We start from the raw sequence: 14,667 nt of genomic DNA on the forward strand, positions 1-14,667 counted from the left end.
GGGATGGGGAAGGAGAAAGGGCGGAGAGCTTGGCAAAAGTGCCATGTTTTACATCTTGATCTGTGTCTGGGAATCAGCAAGGTACTGTCAGTGTCCTGGGTGGCAGGCATGGGGCTGGTGGAAGTTCTTCAGGAACAGCTGCTTTCTGGGGTTACTCTGGGATGGCAGCACTGCGGGCGTGCTTATGGGTCCCCAGGCTCACTTATGTGATGGTAATGCATTTGAGAATGGTTTGGGTTGGAAGGAACCTTAAAAATAATTTAGTTCCAACAACCTGCTGTGGGCAGGGACATCTCCCACTAGACCAGGTTGCCCAAAGCCCCATCCAGCCTGGCCTTGAACCTACAGCTTCTCTGGAGGTTGATGGGATCCGAGCTGCCAGTCCCTGGGTTATAATTATTTCCTTAGATTTGTGCTCAGGCACATGTGGGTGCTACTTCCAGCATCTCTGTAGCTGGATTTGACCCTTCTTTCAGCAGCATCTTTGTGCAGCCTATCTCATAAAGGCAGCTCATGGTTCCTCCATGTTCTCTGCCAGCAGCCAATCATACTCCGTTTCTAGTCTTCAGCTTCATTTTGTGAGTTCACTTCCTTTGCTAGAAGCAGATTTTGGAGGTTCAGCGCAGATCTCCAAAAGTCTTTTACAGATTATGAATAACAGTGCACCTGAGGTCCTTTGCTTTGTGCTCTTTGCAGACTGGGAAGCTGTTTTGCTGGAAGTATTATTTTTCCTCTGCATCTTAATCTCTTCTGTCTGCATTTATTTTGAATGGAAATGGGAAGCAACAGTAGAAAGAATCGGGACAGGGCTAGGAGAAAAGGAAAGCTCAGAGGAATAAGAAGCTGGTCTGCCCGAGGCAGCAAGGGGAGCAGCTGATGATTTGGGTCATGGGTGGAGGGAAGGTAGGGATTGCCAGAACACAACCACAGGTGGATATGCCAGTTAGTGAGGTTCTTGATTGCTGCAGGGACGTGCTGGTCTTCCTGTTAGCATCTCCAAGAGAAACTAGACCCATGCCCTTCCTGTAGCCACATGTTTCTGCTGGGGCCTTGTGCAAGATGAGGAATTGAGGAAGTGGCCTCCACCTTGGTGACTGTTGAGCCAGCACAGGGGTGCGTTCCCATGGTCCTTCCTGCCACAGGGACAGGCTTGGGTCAGGGTGTGTTTGGGGTTTTCTTCTGGCTGACCAGAAGAGGGTCACAGCCAGGGACACTCCTGGCAATCAGGTGTCTTAATGCCTATGTATTAAGTCCTCTGTCCAGCTTTCCATCCTTCAGCTGCAGCATGGCTCCTCCTGCTTTGCTGTCCCCATTCAGTTAAGCCGTGTGTCCATCTCCTCATTACAGGCACTCCAGGGAGAGGTGGGATTAAAGGATTATGGTAATGTTCTTCAGGAACACTCGAGAAGATTAAGATGGCTTTAATAAACTGATAAGAGAGGGACACAGCTATGTTTCTGAAACCCTAATTTAGGCCTCAGGTTAACCTTTTCCCCTTGTGCTGGAGTCGGGTCTCTGGTCAGTATGGTGGAGGAGCAGGTCTCTTACTTCAGCAGTGCCCCTCCATGGCCACTTTCCTTTGCTCTTCCTTGGCGTTTGCACTTTGGTTGTATAACAGAAGGGCACTATGCAAGTTCAGAGGGACCCAGCTACTGGGCATTGAGTCTAACAGTGAGGTTATGGCTGCTTAAGACTGCTCAGTTGGTACCTCCTTCCCTGGGAAAGGCTTCAGGAGAGAGGAGTGGAATGAGCCTACCTTGCACTGTCTCTTTCCACTTCTCCCAGGTGGAACTGGGTACAGGACCTGGCACATTGTGTCACCTCTGTCTGCCACCGGGTCTGACTGGCAGTGCTGGTGCAAATGGGTGTGTGTCCAGTTGTTCTGTAGGAGGGTGGCTATTAGTGCAAAGGGAAAACTCCTCTGGTGTCTTCTGACTTCATCCACACAAGCTCTCGGTCATCTGTTGACACTTCAAGCATGGGAAGTCTCTCTCTGAGCAAAGGAGATCAGGGCTTTTCTGTTCTTCCCAGACCCCCCATAGTTCACCTTTGTTATCTGGAGAGTAGATACTCTGTTGTCTCTGGTGATACTGTACAACATGTCCAATGCATTGGATCACTCCTTCCTCTCATTTCAGCCTTTCTTTCTTATCCCTCAGCATTATCCCCATCCTTTTTGTCTGTTGCCTTCCTCTGCTCCCTTTTATTTCTTGGATGTAATTGGAGGAGCCAAGAATTAGCAGCCTGCTGTCCTGATGGGGAAGGGAAGCAGAAAGTGGTTTGGGGAGTGGGGTGTGAAAGAAAGACGGAGGAGGGGGGTGAAAGCTGGCTAATTTGCATCCTTTCTGAGTGCCCCAGCTCTATAGCCAAGGTACAGCAGGGGGTCTTCTGGCAAGACGGCAGCGACGTAATGAGGTGTGTCATATCCCAGCAGGGGCCGGCCTTGCTCCCTCTCACACCCCCTAATTAGAACTGTTTCAATTTTTAAGCCCCCCTGGAGGAGTGCTGTGGGGAGGGGAAACCGTGAGCTGCCTGCTGTGGGGCCAGGGGCAGCGATGCCATTATGCCATGGGGCTGCAAAATGCTTTGTGCCAGAAGGGGCCACCACTATTGCAGCTTTTAGGGGATTTTTCTTTTTTTTCTCTAAGTTGAACAAATGTGTTAGTAACACGTATGTGTGCAGGGACATCAACCCCCTGCTTTGGAGAGAAGGTCTGTTGGCCTGGGGAAATAAGAGGGCTGCTAATGTTAAGGTTGGAGAGCTGTAGATGCTGAAACATCCTTATATTCAGCAGCTGTATGTCCTTTTCCTGCAAGTTGGCTGCACCTTCAAGGTTTGGTTATAGGTAGCAGAAGTCCCTGATTTGCAAGGGACCCATAACAGCCATCTGGTCCACCTCCCCTGCAATGTACAGGGACACCTACACTAGATTAGGTGCTCAGAGCCCTGTCCTGCCTGACCTTGAATGTATCCTCAGCTGAGGCATCCACCACCTCTCTGGGCAACCTGTTCCAGTGCTCAGTGTCCTGGGTTCCCTTGCACCACAAGGGCTTGTGATGTGGGAGCTCCCAAGAACTGCTACTTGCTCTGAGCAGGGTGACTCATAAGCTTCCTGTAGTCCATAGACTAAATCCTGGCCCTGCAGAAGTCAATGAAAATCTTTACACTGGCCTTTTCAGGCATGATAATCATAGTCTTCTTAATTCAGATGCATTAAAGTCTCCATGCAACAGCTTGTGGGTTCTCTCTAAAATGCTTTCTGGAAGAAACAAGGAGAGCCTGCTAATAGCCCTGCTTATTTTCTGAATGGTTGTGGCAGCATTAAAAGTTAATGCCATTAAAACAAGCCTGCAATGACGTGTGCCATTAAAACCTAAGAAGACTCCCTGACCAGATCACACTTGTTGACCCTATGAGCTGCTCTTGGAGCGAGCTGCTCTTGAAGCAAGCTGCTAAGAGGCTCCATGGCTGCTAAGATGGAGTCTCATCTCCGTCTGTGCATGAAGCCACTTCTAAAGCCTGCACAAGTCAGGTACCAAAAAGCCACAAAAAGAGATTTCTTAGGAAGTGTGGTTGTGTCTTTGTCCCACTCTTCTGAAGTCCAAGCCCTAGGCCCTGAGTAAGCGCCAAGTTAAGATGAGAGGGAATGATCCTCAAGTTAAGCTGGGGAAGGTTCGGGTTGGTTATTAAGAAACAATTCTCAGTGTGTTGAGGTACTGGGCCAGGTTGCTTGGGGAGGTGGTGGGTCACCATCCCTGGAGGCGTTCCAGAACCATGGGGATGCAGCACTGAGGGATGTGACTCAGTGAGTGTGGAGGGGATGGGTCAGTGGCTGAACTTGGTGACCACAGAGGTCTCTTCCAATCTTAATGATTCTATGATTCTGTCATTCTTATCTATGTTGTCCTGCCACCTGACTGGTGTCTGTCTACTCTTCTCTGTCCCCAGGTTCAGCACCATGAGTAGGCAGCCTGGGCGCTAGCAGTGTGAGGAGCCCAGCACGGTGCTGCTCCACTCACACCTTGCTTCACTGCTCATCCCTGTGGGGAGACGGGTGCTGGCAGCCCATCCTGCCCTTCCACCCTGCTCTCCCTAGAGCGGACGGGCCCGTTATGGCTGGAGACAGACTTCCACGCAAAGTGATGGATCCAAAGAAGCTGGCCAGCCTCCTGCGGAACGGAGCAGAGGGCACCCTGGTCATCGATAGTCGCTCCTTCGTTGAGTACAACTCCTGGCACGTCCTCAGCTCTGTCAACATCTGCTGCTCTAAGTTGGTCAAGAGGCGGCTCCAGCAGGACAAGGTCTCTATTACAGAACTCATCCAGCCCACCTCCAAGATGAAGGTATGGGGATAGGGAATGCCTCTTTGCCCTGCTAAGGATATGTATGCTTGCAAAGCCATTGCCTGCAGGGACAATATTGTGCAACCTGTACCCTGTCCTGCGCCCTGTTGTCTGCCCTCTCCTCTTTGCCACTAGCTTCCTTCTGAGAGCTGGAAAAGCAATGGCCGTGGGGTTCTCCTGGAGGATTTGTTTATTGCCCACTCCAGTGACATGCCCTCCCCAGGCCAGTCTAACAGGTATGTCAGCCTCAGGAATTGCCCTGTGCTGGCAAACAAGCCCCAAAGCCTTCCTGGAGCTGTAAGCTTAATCCCTTGCTAAAAACTCTTCCCCTCCCCTCTGTCATCTCTAACTCCATTCAGGGACATGTAATCCTCCTCCCTTGTGACGCCAGGAGCTCTTATCCGGTGTCATGGCATATTATCTCTCCCAGGCTCCTCTCTCTATCTCTCCCCGTTAAATAATAGAGGTGGCTGTGAGCCATGGCTGCAAGCCGAAATAGCACTGGGTGCCCCCGTGGTGGCCCAGGCAGAGTCCTGCCTGCCGTGAGATGCTGCCATCAGTGAGGCAGTGGAGGGCGCTTTGTCCCCTTTCAACCCCAGTGCCCCAGGGTCCCATCACCTCATCCACCCAGCATCCCTAAAGTGGCACATCCCCACTGCAGCACGGCTTTGGCATGGGGACCCCTGCCACTCATTTTGGGGTGGTGCTGCTCCCTGCCATCCCACTCCCCCACCACCGTGCTCCTGCTTTTCACATTCCCCAGCTCCCCCCCGCTTGTAATTTTATGGCAAAGCGAGGGTAATTCAGGCGATTAATCAAATGCTGGGCCCAGCTGGAGCCATCTGCAGCGTGTCCCCCCCCTCCTGCCACCCCGTGAAGCCACCGTCGTCCGTATTGGCTGCTGGTGACATCACCCTGCCAGGATCAAGGAGTCAGAAGGGGGGTTTTGGGGGGGGGGGCGGGCTAGCCTTGCTCCAAGCTGCTTCAGCGATGCTGTGGGCTGGGTGCTTTGGAGGGGATTGCAGAGAATGATTCCTGAACGGCTTGAGCCGTTTGCAAATCCCCGGGGGAATAAAGCAGGAATAATCAGTTTTCACAAGCTGGGAGCCAGCGCGGTGCGGCCGCCCTCCTCCCAGCAAGGGTCACCTCTGCAGTGGCCGCTGTCACGTGGAGCGGCAGCAGCAAAAGCACTGCGATTTTGTAGGGGGGGAGGGTGGGGAGGGGGTGCACAAAAGAGTTAACATCAGCTGATGCCGTTCTGCCTGCAAGGCTGCAGTTCAGCAGCTGCAGAGATGCCGCAGCAGGCGGCGGTGGCACCCAAAGGATGTTCCTGCACCAACACGGGTGGCTCTTGTCCTCTTTCGGTCCTGCCTAAGGATTGTCCCCAACCTTCACAGCCATCCTGGGGCTACCAGTGTGTCTATGGAAGGAACGACGACCTCCTCCCCACTCCTGTATCCTTATGCAGCTGTCCATCCTTACATAGGGATGTGGTGCTGAGCCCTGTCCGGGTGGGGACAGGGAGGGACAGGGGCATGGCTGGTGCTGGGAGCAGATGGCAGGAAGGGTGACATCAGTGGTGCGATTGTCCGGCCCCATTATTCCTCCTGATGGGCCTCCCGCCCTCCTCCTGTTTCCTGTTCTTGGCCAGGGCTGCCAAGACAAAAGCAGCTGAGAGCACCGCAGTGTGCCCAAAAGGATGGGGTGCTGCTGAAAGCCCAGCTCAGCACGCTCCTTCCTTGCTTGTTCAACCCCGATGTGCATCGATTGCCTTTTGCCTTTCTCTTGATTGGACAGCACGGTTTTTCATCCTATGTGAAAGAAGGTGCTGCACACAGCTCTTCAGGATGCTCTGGATTGAAGGGTAACAGCAAGAGCAAATCTTGGGAAAGCTCTGCTTGCTGGGAAAGAAGAAATGGGGTAAATCTATATCCCTTTGTGCTTTAGTTGTAATATGCCTATCACCTGCCCTGGAAGTGGGGACGTATCTGAGTCAACCCTCCTCAAATCCTGATGTGTGCTGTACTCCCATTATACACATGTATTTTCTCCAGAGCTGCAGCTCACAGTCTGGGCTAAGAAGCTGCAGCGCTTATCCGTTTCCCAGCGAATTACTTTTATATTTTTATTTTATTCCAAGGAGTTCCAATTATTACAGCTATAGTCATCCTAGACACAAAAATATGCTACCTGCACTGGTTTTATTTTCAAACCCAATGCCAACTGGAACCATTCAGCTCCTCAGTGCCATTTCAGGGGAAGAGGTTATGGGGAAATTCCTGCTTGGGGGTTTGTTTTGAGTTCTGGAGGTTAATGCTGAGAAGTTCATTCCTTTAAGATCTCCTTGGAAAGTCTTCTCCCATCTTGACCTGTTATCTCTTCCCAAAATGCAGCTGTCTCTGAGAATGGCTGTAGCAGTGGTTCAAGGCATGACAACATTCTACCAGGGCTATGGGGATGTGTATTTATTTACTCGAGCAGCCCAGCCCTGGAAGCAGCTGCTTTGCTCTAGGGAAAGCCAGGGCTTATTTCTGAGCCCTGTGCCCAGCTGCTTTTTGTGTTTATGGAAATGGTGTTATTTCAGTGCAGTGATTCACTATGTTTTGAAACAATATGTGACTGAGATGTCTGGAGTAATTGGGATAATGAGAATACCTCACTCTTATCATAGCCCAGATCACCTGGAGGGCTCAGACTGCCCTGCATGGCAGATAAGTGCCATTTGGGGGTATGAAACCACTCAGCACCCAGAACAAAACGAGGAGATGCATGTGGGTGATACCTCTGGGGGAGGGATGGGCTCCTCTGGAATGCTCGGTGGGTTCCCCAATGGTGATGCTCCTTCAAGGATTGGGGACAGAGACCTGGGTGACTTGGTGGGACGATAGCAGCTGTGGTAGGAAATGGTTAGTGGTTGGACTCAATGATAAGTTGGACTTGGTGACGGTTGGACTTGATGATCTAGAACACCTTTTCCAACATAGATGATTCTAGGACTGTGTGAAGTACCTGTTCCGTCTGAGCGACGGGACTGGAAATGCCAGCACTCCCGTGTGTGATGTGTCATAAGTCCTTCCTACACAATGCATGTTTTTCTTCAAGCCAGGCTTTCCCCTCTGCCCATTTTCACAGCCCTTGCCCCACTACGCTCGATATTTGTTTCTGCAGCCGGGCCACGCAAGGCCAGTGCTTGTTTGGCATTTACATCGAGTGAAACCTTATAACTTTAATAAGATGTAAACCGTGTCACACATATCTGCCGTTGCTCAGCAACCCTGCAGTAATGGCCAAAACAAAGCCTCCCCGTGTGGAGAGAACACTAAATCCTATTGTGGGATAATTCTTCTCTGCTAGAGCTGTTATCTCCCCTGATGCCCCCCTTGGCCATCCTGGCCATGGTGCGAGCCCCTGCCCAGTCCCCTCTGCCTCACTTTCAGGGAGATGCATTTGTGATGCTTCAGGCTGGGTTTTCAGGATGGCATACTGTGGTGGAGGGCAAAGAAAGCTATGAAGAATGTCAATGGCATGTCCAGAAGTGGCCACTGGTTTTATTCACCTTACACAATTTTCAGTGTCTTATTTTAAAATTCTCAGTCCTTTCCTCTTCTCTCTCCTTCTGTCACTTCCTTTTCTTTCTTCCCTTTGTCCTGCTGACCTCTGTTGCCAAATTTGCTTCCCGATGCCCCACTGATTTCCAATGGCTTTCCTCAGCCCTGCAGTGAATGGTACATTCTGTAAAATCCACATACATACACTGCAGTTCTATTGGGATGCAACTCCCATTTCAGGGCAGAGGAGGAACTGCATGGGATGTCAAAGCAGCTCAGCTGCTGCTTCATTACAGCTTGAGGGCTGGGTCTGCTTTGGGAAGGTGTCTGCACACCTCAGGGTGCTGCAGAAACCTTGCCCTAGGAATTGGGGAAATGTATTTTGAGCATTGTGTTTGTAGTTATGCTAATATCTTTAGCAACTCAAAGGTGGTGAGATAGGGCAAGCAAGTGATAGAAGAAAAGGAGGGAAATGTTTATGAGCAAAGCCCTGTTCAAGGAACCTCATAACAAGATTCTGATCTTTATTTAAGATATATGCACGGGGAAGGTTGTGCTCATCACCTGAATGGGATGCAGCAGCTCCAACTTTCTCATTTCACTGGGAGTGCAGCAGGACACTGTACCAGAAAGGCTTCCTGTGCATGGCGGGGGGAATTACTGGGTGTTGTAGCTGGTGTAGGTGCTGGAATATTCATTCACATCTGTGGGGCAGACACAGATGTGTGGTACCCAAACCATCGAGGCTGTGCTCCCTCCACAGAACACCACGTGCAAAAGTCAGTCTTGAATTTCTCTATTACCAGTTTTTTTGCTCTTCCCTACAGGTGGAGGCAGAGGAGCACCAGGATGTGGTGGTCTATGACCAGAGCACACGGGATGTGACCGGCTTGGCTGCTGACAGCTTTCTCTCCATCCTCCTGGGCAAGCTGGACAGCTGTTTCCACAGTGTCTCCATCCTCACAGGTAGGAGTGGAACCACTCAAGAGCAGCAGCAGTGTTGATGATGGCAATGATGGGTGACAGTTGTGCTGTTGCACTGTAGGATGATGGCCCCCTTGGTGTGGCTCTGTGTTACCATTTCACTTGGTGCTTATGCAGTTGTTGTGGATTTACGGTGTTGTGGCCATATTCTCTGAGATGAGCATGTTACTTTGAAGGGAAAATTGAAGCTGCCCCTAATTCAGGTGGCTGAGGGACTGCCTGGTTGGCTACTTCCAACCAAAACCATTCTATGATTATATACTATGATATACTTGGAGTAAATGTCACTGAACCAGAGTTGGGGGGGGGAGTGGGGGGGGAAGCAGAGGAATAATGGGAATAAAGCACCCAGGTCTGACAGTCTGAGGATTTCAAAGGCAAGCAAAGACTACAACTATGTGCCAAAGATGATTAGCATGGAGCTACACTGAGGCCACTGTCCAAGGTTTTCGTGATGTACCCAAGGGCGCAGCTTGGTGCATAATGCCAAAAAGGAGAATGCAGATTTGGTCATGTCCTGGAGGGAGTCTGCCTTGTCACTGAGATGAGTCAGGAAGGAGCCTTCATTGCAGGCCTTTGAAAATGCTGTGCTCTAGTCCCTTGTAAGGATGACATCTCTGACTCCCGGCCCTTGCAAGCAAGTGAGCATCCCTGGTTTTGACAGCCATCTCTGTTCTCCCTGGATGCGGCACCAAAGACCCCCATGCAGGTTTGTGCCTGCCTGCACTAGGTGTGAGATGAAGTTTAAGACCCCCAATTAAAACCTGTTTACAGGTTTCTCAGACCTTCCTTTCCTCCCTGCCTTCCCCCTGCTGAAGTCCTCAAAGAACTGCATACCCAGCTGGTAATTGCTGAGGTTTTGGCAAAGCCTCTGCTGCTCCCTGTGCCTCAGGATGGCAGGCTGTGCAGCCTGGAGCCTGCTAATGGGGAATGCAGGCTGCTAATGCATGGAAAAAAAAAGAAAAAAAAAAAAAAGGAACTGAAATGTAGCACACTGGGTCATGGCTGTTGAGTTTTATATGGAAATCATGACTCAAAAATACTGCTGAAAGCATCCAGAGGGAGCCTGGGCACGCTTTCTGACACATGCAGTTTCCTCCTTGCTGTAATGTGGGCAGCAGCCGGGATATTTTTGACCCAGGTTTGCAGTGCCTGGGAGGTCTGAGGGGGATGTATGTGAGACCAGAGCCTGACCCCTTGCCAGGCTTGAGCTAGGGCCCTCCCTGCTTTGCAGGTGGGTGTACATCCTGCTGAGGCATTGGGTTCCATCCTGATCTTGCCCTCATCAATGTGGCATCCCTATGCCTAGGTCTGAGGAGATGGGGAATTACAAAGAGACCTCAGCCCAGGCACCCTCATCCTGCTCAAAGCCATCCTGTGGCCACCTTTTCTCCACATCCCATCTGTGACACTGAGCATGCACTGAAATCTGGAGAAACCATAGTCTTGCTATAAGGTGCAGGCAACTGGGTCCTAGGCAGCCCTGAACCTGTGCTGCCTTAAGCAGTCCCAAATCCATTTGGGATCCATAGCTTGCACTGCTAAGTCCATAGTAGGGACAGGACCCAGGAATCATATCTGGGTGGCTTTAGGCTCATTGCTTTTCATTTGTTTCAGTGTCCCAAAACATCACACTTGGTCCTTGTTGCTCATCAATCCTGTCTGAATCAATCTGCCTCAGAGCAGCTGATAGAGGCTGGGGCAAAGCCCCGGGAACTGAGGTGACAGGAGTAAGGGCGGGGGCTCCTCAAGGGTTAACAGCCCCAGAGCAGCAATTCCAACAGGGCTCAGAAGGAGGAATCTGAGTCAATTATTCCCAGTCTTGGAAATCATCATCATCTCTTCTTTCTCCACTCCTCCCCCCCAGCCCCCCCTTCTTTTTTTTAATTGTGTAAGTATAAATAGTGCTGCTTGCTGCCCTCCATCCGTGGGAGCAGAAAGCCTGTTGATTTATATGGTTTTCCTGACATCACATGAAGTGGTGGAAAACTGAATGGAGCCAACATTTTTCCTGCATTACGTAATGCCCCCTCCCTCCCTCCAGCCCAGCTTTGCTATTCCTGCAGGAGCCTGACTGTTCTTTAACCTTTGTTTATTTCAGCACAAACCCTTGCTTTTTTTCTTTGCCTTTTTTTTTTTTTTTTTTTTTCCCTTTGCAAACTCCCGCTTTGTTTTTATTAGCAGCCATTATCTGTTTATGAAGCGGCAGCAGTCTGGCTCCATCGGTCTCTGATGGCTCCGGCAATGGCAGCCCTCGTGCTGGAGCCCAGCCAGTGCCGCGGTGCTGAGCGACTGGGTGCTGAGCGTCACTGCTCCTCTGAATGGAAGCAAACAAAGCCTAATCTCCCTGACCTCCTCCACAGCTCAGCAAAGCAGTGGGTGAGAGCTTGGGATGCTCCTCCAGATGATACTTGCATGAAGCAGGGCTCCGCTTTCTCAAAGGGGATGGCATTTGACTTCCTTAGGGATGTTTCAGTTCTTCACTGGTACCGGTATGGAGCGAGTAGGATGCTGGTGGAGAGCCCTCCACTTTATCTCTGTAGTATTGCACCGACCTGAAACTGGCCCCTCGCTTGCTGAGCTCTGGTCATGAGCTTTTCATCTGGCTCAGGAGCACATGTGAGATCATCTTCGGCCCCCTGCCCCCTCTCCGTTTGTACCAATTCTTCAAGGAATGTTTAAATTTTCCAGTTCTGTTCTTTCTAAATTTGGAGTGTCTGTTTACTCCCAGGATTTGGAAAGAATGTAACAGTATCATCAGTGAGAAATCCCTCCCAGGCCTCTCCATCCTCCTCCCACCAGGCTTCTTGGCCCTACTGTTCCTGGCCCAGGTCTTCTCCATCATGGCAGTGCCATGGCCAGGGACAGTGATGGCATTTGGTTTCAACCCTTGGTCTTCCCCACTGAAGGTGTTGGGTTTTCATGAGGAACCTCTCCAGTGGAGTACAAAGCTTGGGCGTGCCCTACTTTTACTGTATGGTGAGCAGAAGGAATGGTTTTAAACTGAGACAGGGGAGGTTTAGGTTGGATGTTAGGAGGAATTTTTTCACACAGAGGGTGGTGACGCACTGGAACAGGTTGCCCAAGGAGGGTGTGGATGCCCCGTCCCTGGAGGCATTCAAGGCCAGGCTGGATGTGGCTCTGGGCAGCCTGGTCTGGTGGCTGGTGACCCTGCACACAGCAGGGGGGTTGAAGCTCGATGATCATTGTGGCCTTTTTCAACCCAGGCCATTCTGTGATTCTATGATTCATTCTGATTCTATGAGATGAGATTTGTATTGGAAGCTTCATCTTCTTGGTGATGTCACTCCCGCTCCTAAGAGGTGAACATTGCTCTCCCCAAGGAGCTGAGAAGCAGAGAGGAGGAAAGGTTCTCTCTCATCATCATCACTAATATGTAACGATGGCTGCAGAGTTGTAACTATACAATGGTCTTGATTTGGAGAGGGCTGATCTCATTCACAAGCCCAGAGCAACTATTGAGGAGGTTTGAGAATGAGGGAATTTCATATAAATCTACCGAAGCCAGGTGACTTGAGAGCAGATAAAACATAAAGAGGGAATTTACATTGCAAAGGCTGATCTGAGCTACCCAGCACCAACTGGGATCAGCACTGGCTGAAAGAAGGGCTGGGAGAAGGTGATTAAAAAGAAAAGTAGAAGCATCTTTTCAGAGGTGTGGTGTTAGGTTTTGGTTTTTTATTTAGTTCTTTTTGTTACATTGGGGCAGTCCTAAAATAAGCTTGAAAAATATTGTCTGAAACCTGAGGGAGAAAATACCCCAAGCACGTGTACTTTTAGGTTTAGCTCGGAAGATGAAAGGTGGTAAAAGCAGCTCTCTTTATTCGATGCTTGCTAGTGGGTTTGGTTCCCACAGAGCCTCTGCTGGGCATGTGAATGTAAGGATGCTCTGGAGGCCAAGTGTGAGGGCTGGCTCAGGAACCCTTTGACTGTGAGGTTTGAGAGCATCTGTGGACTTGAAGAGTGAATCCAGCAGATTGATCCACAAGTGTTTTCCTCTAAAGTTCATCTAAAATCTATGCCCATGAAGAAACAAAAGAGGACACATGGACAAGCACACCAAGTGTCCCAGAGGTAATCACACCCTGCTTTCCTCAGGAGCTCAGTGATGGTGCACAAGGGGGGCACATGCAGCGACTCTGCTCTTTTGCTTGTCTTTAAATGCTAGATGTTCAGAGGGATGGATGCAGAGCATTGACTATGTGGGACTACAGGGCAGGATGCTGCAGTGCTGGCTGCTTTTGGGATGCTGCTTCGTGTTTAGTCACCCAGTCTAGAGGGTTGAAGTGGCCCCTTCTCACCCCACCACCAGGGCCAGGAGGTGCCTGCAAGGGTTTGGGCTCCCATGGGACCATCAACCACATCCCTGGGAGGGGTTAAGCCAGGCCATGTATGTGTGAGTTGATTGTATTCCAGACCTATGCTCTAAACCTCCCTGTTTAGCAGCGCTGTCGTCAGACAACTTGTTTTTCCGATTCTATAATTACCCCTTGGAGCTTCCCTTCCCCCTGCATGCTGTGTTTTCAACATTTGGACCCAGAAAAAGTGAGCAAAACGGGGCAGGGGGAGAAGATGGGGCTACAAAGGAGCAGCCTGCTGGTTGCTGAGACTTCAGAAGTCATCGTGTAATTTCATTTCTCATTTCTGGAAAGCTACAGGGAGGAAAGAAACTTCCCCAGGAGGAGATTGCAATGGGCAGGAACCCATGCCCGGTTATGATTTCCTTCCTTCTGAGAAACCTGCCTCCCCTTTTCCTGAGGCCTTGGCCTCCCACATGCAAAAGTCAGCTCTTGCAGTTCTTACCAGGTCCTGGTGCTGGGTGGGGAGAGGAAATACTGACGGTGGCCCAGATGACCACGGGTAGGAGGGAGCGGGGTAGGTCTGTGTCTGGGGAAAGGTGCTCACTGGTCCACTGCCTGGGCCTGGTGGAGAAAGAAGTTTTCTGCCTTGCTGCATCTATATGAGAGTAGGAGATACATGGGTCAACATCCCTGAGTAGAAAACTGGGTCCAAATACATCTTGAAATAACTTGTGCGTAGGGCTCTTTCAAGCCTGAGTGAGTCCAAACCCAAACCCACTGGCAATCAGAGGAGAGCTAGGGAAGGTGGGTGCATGCTTGTGGTCTGCTGGGTAAGTAGGTTGATGATATCACTCCTAACTTCACCACCTGCCCACTATTGCCCATCTGCTTGGTCTGGTGATGACTTGCACCCCAGAAAAGTTCCAGATGTCCCTGGAAGAGTTCAATAAATGTATAGGTGGGTCACCAAGGGATGTGATTCAGTGGGCATGATGGTGACGGGTGATGGTTGGATTGGATTATCATAGTGGTCTTTTCCAGCCTTAATGATTCTATGGTTCTATGAAATGCACTGAGTGTCGGGTGAACAGAACTGCCCACCAGCAGGGAGATGCTAATGGAATTGAAGGAGCTGGCAATGGTGCAGCATTGGTGGAGGCATCCCCATTACTAGCTGTTGTTCGTGCTGTCCACCAGCATTTCATGTGTCCCTTTTCTCTGGGAACTGGTGGAGGCACCATTCCTGGAGGTGTTCAAGAAACGTAGAGATGTTCCTCGGTGCCACGTGGTCCATGGGCACAATGGGGATGGGTTGATGGCTGGACTAGATGATCTTAGTGGTCTTTTCCAACCTTAATGATTCAATTCTGTTCTAATCTGCACCCTCCATTGCTAGGGTGGGGATGGCAAATGCGGGGCTACCACCATGAGTGGTGGCACATTGGGCATCACAGGGACCTGCTGCAGGA

The 14,667-nt window shown here is 50.5% G+C and overlaps 1 protein-coding gene across 3 annotated transcripts in view; it reads left to right on the forward strand.

Moving 5' to 3' along the window:
* Positions 1-14,667, forward strand: part of DUSP8 (dual specificity phosphatase 8) — a 39,701-nt gene that overhangs the window by 7,431 nt on the left and 17,603 nt on the right. For all 3 annotated transcript variants that reach the window (XM_015863828.2, XM_085548382.1, XM_015863829.3), the window contains 2 exons: positions 3,950-4,344; positions 8,720-8,858. In XM_015863828.2, coding sequence (XP_015719314.2) covers positions 4,114-4,344; positions 8,720-8,858 — 370 coding nt within the window. In that variant the 5' untranslated portion in view covers positions 3,950-4,113. The remainder of the gene's footprint in view (positions 1-3,949; positions 4,345-8,719; positions 8,859-14,667) is intronic.

Source organism: Coturnix japonica, chromosome 5, assembly GCF_054131305.1.
Source record: "Coturnix japonica strain WE chromosome 5, WE-NBRP24, whole genome shotgun sequence".
Lineage (NCBI taxonomy): Eukaryota > Metazoa > Chordata > Aves > Galliformes > Phasianidae > Coturnix > Coturnix japonica.